At 43.8% G+C, this 12,650-nt stretch overlaps 1 protein-coding gene across 1 annotated transcript in view; it reads left to right on the top strand.

Moving 5' to 3' along the window:
* Window positions 1–12,234, top strand: part of LOC126203732 (ankyrin repeat and SOCS box protein 8-like) — a 70,126-nt gene extending 57,892 nt beyond the window's left edge. The window contains exon 5 of the mRNA XM_049938102.1: window positions 11,705–12,234. Within this exon, the coding sequence (XP_049794059.1) occupies window positions 11,705–12,194 (490 nt within the window). The 3' untranslated portion in view covers window positions 12,195–12,234. The remainder of the gene's footprint in view (window positions 1–11,704) is intronic.
* The last annotated feature ends 416 nt before the right edge of the window (window positions 12,235–12,650 follow it).

The following is a 12,650-nucleotide window of genomic DNA, read 5'->3' as shown; positions in this document are numbered from 1 at the left end:
GTGCAAAATGGCTAAACAGGCATGGCTAGAGGGGAAATGTAAGGATGTAGAGGCTTATCTCACTAGGGGTAAGATGGATACAGCCTACAGGAACATTAAAGAGACCTTTGGAGAAAAGAGAGCCACTTGTATGAATATCAAGAGCTCAGATGGAACCCAGTTCTAAGCAAAGAGGGAAAAGCAGAAAGGTGGAAGGAGTATAGAGAGGGTCTATACAAGGGCGATGTACTTGAGGACAATGTTATGGATATGGAAGACGATGTAAGTGAAGATGAAATGGGAGATACGATACTGCGTGAAGAGTTTGACAGAGCACTGAAAGACCTGAGTCGAAACAAGGCCCCGGGAGTAGACAACATTCCATTAGAACTACTGACAGCCTTGGGAAAGCCAGTCCTGACAAAACTCTACCATCTGGTGAGCAAGATGAATGAAACAGGCGAAATATCCTCATACTTCAAGAAGAATATAATAATTTCAATCCCAAAGAAAGCAGGTGTTGACAGATGTGAAAATTACCGAACTATCAGTTTAATAAGTCACAGCTGCAAAATACTAACGCGAATTCTTTACAGACGAATGGAAAAACTAGTAGAAGCCGAACTCGGGGAAGATCAGTTTGGATTCCGTAGAAATGTTGGAACACGTGAGGCAATACTGACCTTACCACTTATGTTAGAAGAAAGATTAAGGAAAGGCAAACCTACGTCTCTAGCATTTGTAGACTTAGAGAAAGCTTTTGACAATGTTGCCTGGAATACTCTGTTTCAAATTCTAAAGGTGGCAGGGGTAAAATACAGGGAGCGAAAGGCTATTTACTATTTGTACAGAAACCAGATGGCAGTTACAAGAGTCGAGGGGCATGAAAGGAAGGCAGTGGTTGGGAAGGGAGTGAGACAGGGTTGTAGCCTCTCCCAGATGTTATTCAATCTGTATATTGAGCAAGCAGTAAAGGAAACAAAAGAAAAATTCGGAGTAGGTATTAAAATCAATGGAGAAGAAATAAAAACTTTGAGGTTCGCCGATGACATGGTAATTCTGTCAGAGACAGCAAAGGACTTGGAAGAGCAGCTGAACGGAATGGACAGTGTCTTGAAAGGAGGGTATAAGATGAACATTAACAAAAGCAAAACGAGGATAATGGAATGTAGTCGAATTAAGTCGGGTGATGGTGAGGGAATTAGTTTAGGAAATGAGACACTTAAAGTAGTAAAGGAGTTTTGCTATTTTGGGAGCAGAATAACTGATGATGGTCGAAGTAGAGAGGATATAAAATGTAGACTGGCAATTGCAAGGAAAGCCTTTCTGAAGAAGAGAAATTTCTTAACATCGAGTATAGTTTTAAGTGTCAGGAAGTCGTTTCTGAAAGTATTTGTATGGAGTGTAGCCATGAATGGAAGTGAAAGATGGACAATAAATAGTTTGGACAAGAAGAGAATAGAAGCTTTCGATATGTGGTGCTACAGAAGAATGTTGAAGATTAGGTGGGTAGATCATGTAACGAATGAGGAGCTATTGAATAGGATTGGGGAGAAGAGAAGTTTGTGGCACAACTTGACTAGAAGAAGGGATCGGTTGGTAGGACATGTCCCGAGGCATCAAGGGATCACAAATTTAGCATTGGAGGGCAGCTTGGAGGGTAAAAATCGTAGAGGGAGACAAAGAGATGAATACACTAAGCAGATTCAGAAGGATGTAGGCTGCAGTACGTACTAGGAGATGAAGCAGCTTTCACAGGATAGAGTAGCATGGAGAGCTGCATCAAACCAGTCTCAGGACTGAAGACGACAACAACAACAACAATATGTGTGCGGTCGACCCCAGAGCGCGACTGCCCGCTGCGAGGCGCTGCCTTGCGTCCCGCCCCCGCCCCCCCCCTCCCCCCCCACGCCACTTTCCGCAGACCACGGCCGCCCCCGCGTCGCAGCCGCGCCGGCCGCAGCTGCCTGCTGCACACTCTCTCTTGACGATGCTGCCGTCTGTCCCGTGCAGAGAGTTACATCACTACAAGGGCGTGTTCACCACACGTATAGCTCGACTTATAGCGGCGTTAATGAAGTATTACAGTAAAATATATATTGTTGCTTTAGTGAATTATTTTAGTAAAGGAGAGGTTTTAGTCGTCGGGATAGGTCATTCATCCTATAAACGTTGACGATAGACTGGCACGGATATAAGTGATTCTCTTCATCCTTCTGCGGGTTCATAGTGTAAATTACGTTCACATCAGGACAAAAATGCGCACTAAGTGCACCTATACTGCAAAGATCCTATAAAACTAAATACTTCCCCAGAGATAGTGAATATAATTGTATGCTGGAGGCATTTCTGTTTTCAGTGATGGTTCTCTATCTTCCAAATTAATTGTAGACGGAAACAATCTGGAAATGACTTTTGATGCACTTCAGCTGCCGAAAGCCTTGACAATATACATAAATAATAAATTATAATCTAAGTCTACAGCGACCATCAAAAGGAAAAGCTCAAGGAATAATAAGCAGGAAGCGAAAAACTAAATAATATGCCAATGGAGGGTGAGGTGAGGGTAGTACTTAATCTTGGAGCTGGTATGCATGCAGACTGCGGTTCCTTGGGGGGTAGGCCACTGAGCTCTTCTCAAAATCTATTTTTACGTTAAGGCAAACAGTACATGCATTGGTACGTGAGCAATACAGGAAGAGGCACACTTGAGTAAAACATTTATTTCTAGTAGAAAACTAAACATAAATACTGTTGAAACTTCCTGGCACATTAAAACTGTGTGCCGGACCAAGACTCGAACTCGGGAGCGTTGCCTTTCGTGGGCAAGTGCTCTACCAACTGAGCTACCCAAGCACTGTTAATTCTAGACATCAGCTACAATTAAAGCTCTTGTGTTAGAAAATAGAAATAGTTTCGATTAAATATGTATGTACATCGAAGTAGTCTCAAGCAAAATGAGAATAATTACTATTTTCCTAAAAAGGATTTAGGTCCAATAATTCCAGAGAACAGTTTCAATTATATCTACACATAGACATCCCATATTATTGTCGATAAATTTTTTCTTTATCCCCAAACGGCCACGGACGTGCAACAGTAAAATGAACAACATAAAGAATGTTAAACAGGCCAATAATTTCAGAAAAATACAAGTAATTTTATAGAGAGAACGACGGTGACTAACTGGAGCTATCGGTGTATAAATAAGCAAATTTTAATTTGCAAATAACAGATTTCAGCTCTCAGCTATCAGATCTAGATTTCAGATAGAAACTAGCTATTCTCAATGCACTATCATTTTTTATCAATGCATGTAATGCATTCAAGTATTTAATGAACTGTGGATGAAGCCCGACGAACAGGCATTACGTCCGACCAACAAGCATTACATGCATTGATCAAAAATGATCAATGAACTGTGGATGAAGCCCGACCAACAAGCATTACATGCATTGATCAAAAATGATCAATGAATTGTGGATGAAGCCCGACCAACAGGCATTACATGCGTTGATAAAAAATGATCAATGAACTGTGGATGAAGCCCGACCAACAGGCATTACATGCATTGATCAAAAATGATCAATGAACTGTGGATGAAGCCCGACCAACAGGCATTACATGCACTGATCGAAAATAATAGTGCATTTAGAATGGCTAGTTTCTAGCGGAAATCTAGATCTGCCAATAAAATTTCAAAGAGACGACTGATAGCTGAAATGTATTATTTACAAGTCAATATAACAGTCGCTGCTTGCAACAGCCTCTGAATGGAGCGTAACCTGATGAAGCAAATTTTAATTAAGCAAGGACGGTCATGACTGATCAATAAGACCAGTTAACTTAAAGCAAGCAGCCGTTATCAAGCAAAAACTATTTAAATGAGAGTTGTTAAGTAACACGCCTCTGACCTGCGAGTGTCGATCGCACAGTTTAACGGATTGAAGACTAGAGAACCCTTTAAGCAACGATAGGCGGTATAAACTGCCAGTTAAACAAATCAGGAAGTACATAATTGTTGCGGCTTTCGTGGCCACTTGTTGAGAAACTGCCTGTTGGTTTCTCTCTCGGGTTCTTGGCCCGACGTTTGTCTGATGATTTTTCTGACGTCTCACCTGCACAAGTGGCTGGCATTGTGAAAGCTTCACCATCCAGTGCTGGTGGTGGACTGGAGGCGAACTCGTGGCCGCACGTTATATGTACTTGCCACGCCAACGTCCGAAGGCTTCTCTGTGGTTATTCCCGGTGAGATCCTCCTCTTGCTACCTGCAACGATCTTTCGCTGCAGCATGGGAATACAGGATCCGTTTGCCATGAGGCTCTCTTCTTTCTTGTAGAAGCTTTTCTGATGTTTGTGCACTTCTGTGGTTTCTCTGAACAAGCGGGTGTGACAGCTCTTCTCTACAGGCAGGACTTCCGTGTCGTCAAATTTTACTATACAGCCGGCCTCAAACGGCGCGTGCCCTACCACGGCCGATTTCTCCACCTGCGTCAATCTGCAATGTCGCTTATGTTCTGTGATTCTGATATTGATTGGTCGTCCATTGGTTCTAACATAAACTTTTCCGCATCTGCATGGTACGCCGTATATTCCCGACATTGCAAGTCGGTCGCTTTTCTCCTTTGCCTATCTGAGACACTGTTTGGTCTTCTTTGACGGTTTATAAATAGTCCTTCCGCCGTGCTTGCGCAATATACGGCCGATTCTGCACTTCACTCTGGAAATGCATGACAGAGAAGCCGTACCCGACGTTTCTTTTTCCGATGCGTCACTTCGCCGACTGTTTGATTCTGTTACACTTCTAATATAACTTGTGGAGTACCCTTTGCTCCTCAAAACACTTTCCAAGTGTTGCATTTCGCGTCTGAGGTGTTGTGGCCCACATATTCGTCTTGCTCAGGTTACGATCATATTAATCACGCCTCTTTTCTTGCTCGGGTGGTGATATGACAGTTAGTGCACGTATCGGTCCGTGTGTGTCGGTTTTTAGTACCCGCTGTGCCCCAGGTTTTCACCATTTCTTGTGACCAGCACATCTAGAAATGTTAGTTGTTTGTCCTTTCCTACCTCCATGGCAAATTTTGTGTTGGCATGGAGGCTGTTCAGGACTTCCTGTCACCGTGCTATTCCTAAGCGCATGAGGTCTGAGGCCAACCACACGGAAGTTCTGGCTCTAGAGAGGAGCTACCACACCCGGTTGCTAAGAGAAGCTATAGAAATACACAAGGAAAGGTAAACGGATTCTGGATTCCCGTGCTGCAGTGAACGATCGTTGCAGGCAGCAAGAGCGAAACCGGACCGGAAATGACCGTGGAGAAGCCCCTGGACGTTGGCGCGCCACGACCTCGCCTCGAGTCCACCATCAGCAATGGAGGGTGACAATTCCAGACACTCGTACTGGTCATACGTCACAACAATCATGAAACGTCGGACAAAGAACCCAAGACAAAAGCCAGCAGGCTTTCAAATCAGAATGTGTCAAGTACAATTTACTTTCTGAACAAACGACCGTAATAACCCATCGAAGAACATTTGCTGCTACAGTTAAATGTAAAGCGCCTGTAGTAAACCAAGGGAGTGTTAGAATATTTAAAGTCACATTTTTTGAGGAACTCGGCCGCGAATAATCAAAGGAAAACAATTACAAACACAGTCGACACAAGTTCTGGAATTCTGTTTAAGCAAGGAACAACAGACTTGATAATATAGAACAACCTCACGAAAAGACATATGAGCTTGTTATACAGTTACCCCGTTGTACTAAACCATGGCACGCCAAACGTTCAGTCAGCCTACACACAGTGAATGGCGCCATTTTGTTGTAACCTCCTGCAGCTGCCTGTGTCTCAGCACACTGTGCAAGTAATTTCAGGAAACGGCAAAATCGCACACAACACTATAACAGACAGAGAAATGCGATTAGTTTCAGCATAAATTACGTCGCACGATTGTCACACGTTGGCCTTAATGAAATATAACTGTACACATCTGTGTTAAAAATATATCTTCAAAATTTCAGCAGTTAAGTCGAGCGTGGGACAACCGGGCACACACTTGCCACCACGCTCGCCCCCACTGCCCAAACCGAATCTGTAAGTCTTAAGCACAGAGTAAAGTTATGGTGAGCTGGACAAAGATCGAGGAACTCAATTATAAAGTTCGGGAATGCTCACTGTAGTTCCACAGGCAATGTGTAATCGAAGCCAAATTGCAGGCTGTATCACGACTCGGGAGCAGGCGAGGCTGCAGTGCCAGGAGCGTGGCACCGACACGCAGACTCCCTGCTCTCTGCCGCTGCGGGCGTGAGCGCGACACGACACGTGTTGCCAGCACGGCCCTCCACGGCGTGCGCCACCTGCAGCAGTCCACGTGGTCTCTGGGTTACAAATACGGTGCCTCTGCTCTCGTACTGCCTTTGCAGTCATACGGAAAACGAAGCACTGTGAACAGCACTGAAAGGAACCCCTTGAGTGCGAGCTCACAAAAGGCCAATGATGTTTGCAGCATTCAACGTCTCACATATTGTCTACCGTGCAGCCAAAATACTGCCTGGTAATGGCAACAGGATGCGGGACTGGAGGTATGCAACGGTGAGCACAGCACGAGGCCACGGAACGAAGCTGAACTGCTTAGCAGGCGGCTAACTCCCACCAGTGGTCAGTGCTAGTGCTGCTGATACCAAGCGTGAGAGACTGCAGGGCACTCTCACTTCTGTTTCGGTGTAGGGAATACGATCTACTGCGATTTGACCTCATACATTGTGATGAAATGGTGGGCAGCAGTTTATGGTCTTGTCTGCATGCTCTACGGAAAGAAATACAGTAAGCTTTACCTGCGTTCAAAGGAACAGGGTGCCGATTTGTACGACTGCAGTAAAATCACGGCATTGGTGGGCCTACAACGCGCGTTTTCTCTGGGGAACGGTGAGGAGACATTTCTAGACGGCCGTGTGCAGCGGTCGCATTGTGCAAAACACATTTAGGTTTTCGCTAGCATGAGACAGACATCCATATCTACAGCCTAGCGGCGAAAAGTCGCTGACAGCGCACTGTAGGCCCTGTTAGGCGGCAATCCGCCAAAAGAAATGTAAACGTTCTTCAAATGTCCGTGGGACAGGGGAACTGGCGCCCAGATGTCCAGACTCTGTTTCAAAACATGTTTTTGTCAATGTACAAAGCTGTTTGCATGTTTATGGCCATTCTCTGCAAACTTTGAAATGGACGCAACAGGGGACATAACTAGCTGTTTGTGGAGGGCTGTGCTTTCACCCTGTGTTGTGTTGGCAAAAGACATGGCAAACGCTTGGGAAAGAGGCTGCAAAGCTGAATTTTTTTCTGTTTTCTACCAATTAACTTTAAAGTTTCTGATTGGCCAAATCGGTTTGCAGTGCAAAGACCATTCTCCGAGCTTAGAATGGCGGGCTCCAGCTCGTGATTGGCTTGTGCGAAAGTGGGGAAAGTCAGGAAAGAGAAATTTGCTTTTGGAACTGAGCTGAGGAGGAAACAGAGAGAGTAAGAAGAGGCACTCTAGTACAAGTCTCTTGTACTGGCGCTTCACTAGTAAAGAACTGCAGGTCTCTACCTAAATGGTGAGACTTGTGTACTTTGCTCGGTTGTGACTTAGAGCCATCAGAGGTACTGCTTATATCATCACAGTCACCACAAGTGACACATGCGTGCACTTATTTGTCTTGAGTCGGCCGTCAAAACATTTGACGTATTCCGACACGCACAGTCATGGCATGGAGTCAAATTGGTTTGGCATACCAGCAAACGGGTCCACCTGCACACTGAAATCCATCAAGGTTTCAGAGACTCTTAGGGAAGTACCTGCGTGAGACTGCGTACTTGCATTTTTCGGGAACGCGCATTTAATAACAGATTGCCGCCGCCTATGACTTCAGTCGCCGAATGCATCGTGGTGTGCCGCCTTGACCAGTAGGCTGGTAAAGTATTCGCTGCTGCGACATAGGGCTATACTATTTCTCAGCATCCTGTTCTTTCGAACCATATTTTTCCTTTTTTTTTTTGTATGGTAGAATATAGATCCTTGGTGGTGGCGTAGTTTGATGCCATAACCTGGATTCACGTGTATGAAGTGAGAGAAAGCGAGTAGTGTTCTGGTTAGTGTCGTTTGTCGATCCCCAGCAGATCACTTTGTCCACCATAGATCCCGTTTTAATAAGGCTTTTGTTAAATAAATATTTTTTGTAAGACGTTTCTTTAATAATTTTGTTGTCTTGTCATGTTTAAGATCAATAAATTGATTGTGAATTGGGCTACAACTTCTCCCGGAGTTCTGATGAATAGTTCATTCACATTTTTATGGCAGTCTAGATCAGAAACATAAGGAGTAGCTTTTTCACTTAGTGTTTTCTGCGTGGATCTTTTACTTCATTAACAGTAATCATCTTTCAAGCAAACCAATGGCAATGATAAGTAAGGCAAACATTGTGTTTTATCTACAACAACAATTGTCGAAGTTAACATTTCGTCAGAATGGAACCTAAGGAATTTCGCAGAGTGAGAAAGAAATGGCAGATGAAATATTAGCATTTTTGCGAGATGAGTCAGTGGTATGTGGTGTCGTATACGCTCGACTGGGTGGACAGCGTACATAAGGACTACAATGATGACAATACATGCTTAACAGGTGAAAGTGATATTGAAACAGATGTCGAGCCGTGTATTTCATCATCCTTGTTGGACAGGAAGCCACAAACCACGTCTACAGTGAAATGTAGTAAAAGAAAAATATTGTCCAAGGAGCGGGTGCTAAACATAATTACATACGTGGAAGATCACCCGCAGCATAGTAAAAAAACGATTATGAACAGATTTCGATTAAGCCGGCATCAATATGATTGTGTAGTGCATAATAAAAGATACGGATATTCAAGGGAGCACAAGGAGCCGTGTTACAAAAACTTGTGGTTGCACGTTTCGAGATGCTCGATAAAATTTACAGGATATGCATGATAGTAATCTACTACGTTACGCACATCAAACTGCACGCGACATAAATTACAGTGATTTCAAGGGGAGCAGTGGATGGTTGCATAATTTCAAAGAGTGCTACAGAATTGTAAGACGTAAGATAACGACATTTCTAACGATGCGTCATCTTGACGATGCACAGCAAACTGCGGAATAGGCCCGAAACTTTGTAGATGAGATAAACATACTTATTCCATTGTTCAGTAAAGAATTTGTTTTCAACGCCGACGTATCGGTATTTGAAGGGGAAATGCATATGAGAGGACCACGGAAATAAGAGGCACCAAGAGAGTTGTCTAAATCAACTGACATCACTGCCTTAACACAGTCGTATACGATTTTTCCGACTGTTAATCTGGGTGGTAAATTGGTTGGAAAATTATTTATTATGTTGCCAGAAGTAGGAGGTCCTCTGGCCGCTACGTTTCTTTCTCGTGTGCTTCATCTTGCAAGGGCCGTAGGGAATATTTACTCCACAGTAAGCAAGAGTGAGAAAATGGGAGTAAGCGCGTTAAAAATGTGGTATGAGCAGTGCTTTTGGCCAGTAACTGGTAAAAATAACTTGCTTTTGCTTAAGGTCAGAACCTACAACGGATCAAAAATTATGTGCATGCATCAGATATGTTTTGGAGTGTGTGTTAAGAAGCTATGTGAGTTTTAAATATTTTTTCTTTAACTGGCTCTTTTGGACACTTCTGTGTGTAGTGAACACTTACAATTTGAACGACATTGGGACTGAAAGGCGGGTTTCTTGCTTACCACGAGCAGTCGCCTTAACCAGCAGGATACTTCACCACATGTCCTGACCTGGCTCAAACTTCCGAGGAGGCCGTTGTAAGTCCACAGCCTGGGTACACCCCTACAAGTTGACGTCACAGCCTACCCCAGTAACCACACACACGAAAAACAGAATCTGTTCCTGCTATAGGTAACACTACAGAATTCCCCACCTTTCAACAGGCAAACACACTGGTCACCTATGATTGTCCTAAGAAAATACAGCGTTCCCTTAACTCGGCCATCCAGGGAGGTTCTTGCAGTGGAATTGATGGTAAAGCAATTAAAGTACTTACTCCAAAAAAGTACAGAAACAATGAGAGTACGTGGCAGGCTAAATGTCGTACATCAGTGATCCTAAGCAGTTTGCATCAGGTTACCGCGACGGTCAAGCGTGTGTATGCCAACGAGCACAGTTGCTCCATACTAAACTCGCCAGTTCTACAGCGTAGGATTCGAGTCGCATTTATACGAGTTTTTAAATCTGTAGACATCACTCTGACATGTGCCAGTACTCTCTGCTTTTTAAAAACTATGTTGGAACATTGCTGGTAGGCTGCATTTCAACTGGTGTGCACCCGAGAGGCAATCACAGGTGCGCCGCTTCCTCCAGGGCCACACCTAGTAAAGCACAGTGGAGGAAAAACCAACTTGTTGGCTGATGAACACTATCAGTCGTTCACCTCTTCATACAATATGGAGGATATAAACTACTTTAAACAGTTTCAGAACACTAAGACCCATTTTGAATATATGAAATGAATGATTTTTCAGTCGAAAGAGCCACGTTAGGTCATCTACATGCACATATATATATACGGAAGAAGAAAGTGAGTACTTGATCAATTGAACGAAGTTGATTTACAAGTTGTAAAATCTCACTTAGCTGAATAAGGAAATGAATTACTTTTTGATAGAGTTTAGGTTATAAAGCAGTTCTGATGTTGTCTGTTAGTGACAGAGGCTGTCCCATGCAAATGACGTCGTGTATTTCTCAGTGTGCACACCAGTGGTGTGGAGTCCACAATTTTTTCAGGAAATCTGTAATTACTTGGAACAGTATTTCGAATGGTAATCGCGCTAAGTTGGTGAGACATTAATTTACCCTTATTTACTTGAAGGTTTTGTTGTTGCCTTCAGACACATCACAGCAACAATTTAGATTAAAATTATGTATGACTGTGTGTGTTTGTGTGACTCATTGCATGTCTGCATGTTGGTTGTCATACAAGGACGTTTACTGGAGCAAGTGTCCATGTGGGCATGTGACAATAATTGTATTCATGCATAGAGGTGTGGCTATTCAGTTAGTGTCATTGCCATGTTTGAAATATTTTGATTAAATGTCGTTATGGTAATAAGATGCTTTGTCGATCAAGACCGTATGTATGTACTTGCAAATAATTGGACTCAATTTTTTTACTGCCATGGCAGAAAATCTTGTTTGATTATCTGTAGATGTGACTACTTTCTGTATTATGTTTGTAAGCATCAAAAGGGATTGCTGCGCACAGAAAACTAGTGTTGACTGCAGGATGCGTTTCTTTCAGTGGACGTCAGTGACTGCTTAATAACAGCTTCCTGAGTTAAAAGGAATTCAGTGTCAAGAATCAATGTGATAAAATGTAATGAGTCGATTTCTTGAAGTGACTTACAGAGGTTCAAATGGTTCAAATGGCTCTGAGCACTATGGGACTTAACATCTGAGGTCATCTGTCCCCTGACTTACACAGGACGATACTTCTGTACGTCTTTACCATAATACACACAGACCTTCTCATTTTACTGTATCATAGAAAGGAGATAATTGCAGATTCGCTATTTGTCACTGGGCAACATTCTTTTTCTTTTAACGTTGGTCTCTGTGTGGCTTTTGTGGTAAAACTCTTAATCAGGTGTGTATGTGTGTGTTTGGAGGAAAGTGTAACTATTCCGCTGTTTTGTGCAGGAACCTTTCTCAAGAGGAGAAGAACAGAAGACTGATCCAGGCGGCTAAGGAGGGAGCAATTGGGGACCTGCGGGCGCTACTCGCGTCGGGGGCGGATGTGAGGGCGAGGGACAGCGACTTGGACTGGACCGCGTTGCACTGGGCAGCATTCTGGGGACACGTGGAGGTTGTGAGGTGCCTGGTTGGGGCCGGGGCGGAGGTAGACGCGAGGAACGACTACGAGGCTACCCCTCTGCACTTTGCTGCAGGAAGTGATCGCGTAGCTGTGGTGAGGGTGCTGACGGCGTCTTCTGCCGACCCCAACGCTAAGGACGACGAAGAGCAGACGCCGCTGCACTGGGCGGCGGAGCGTGGCTACGCAGACACGGTGAGGGCACTGCTGGAGGCTGGGGCCGACAGGGAGGCCAGGGACGTCCGCGGGAGCAGCCCACTGGACCTCGCCAGGGCCAACGACCACCAGCAGCTGGTAGACGTCCTGGGATCTAGCTAGGACGTCTGTGGAGTAAGAGAAATAAAGCTTGCTGCGTGAATTTTTCAGATAATTTATTCTGCAACCACTTTGTGTACCCATCATTGAATAGCACATAGAACAACTCAGTAACATTACAAGAATAGCAACAGACAGAGATATCTACAGACTAATGTAAGTAACCGGAACTTTCTTTTGTGTAAAGTGAACAGATGTCTAAAAGCATTCAATTACTAATAAACAGCAGTTCCTACATATTTTACTGAAAAGTACTCAGTAGTTGCATTTTGTTGCAGTGTGAAACTACCACATACACATTAGCGCCTTATAAGCTTTACTGTTAGACTGAATCTTTAATTAATATCTAAAACTGAAATAACTTCTGCATGCAGATAGTGCAATAATTTGTGTTTTTAGTTACCATCTAGCATTATTAGGAATGCCCACAGCGCATTACTACCGACTGCAGCCTGAATT

This window comes from Schistocerca nitens, chromosome 9 (genome assembly GCF_023898315.1).
Source record: "Schistocerca nitens isolate TAMUIC-IGC-003100 chromosome 9, iqSchNite1.1, whole genome shotgun sequence".
NCBI classification, from domain to species: Eukaryota; Metazoa; Arthropoda; class Insecta; order Orthoptera; family Acrididae; genus Schistocerca; species Schistocerca nitens.
Note: the sequence above shows the minus strand (reverse complement) of the source record. Positions and strands in the feature narration are given on the sequence as shown.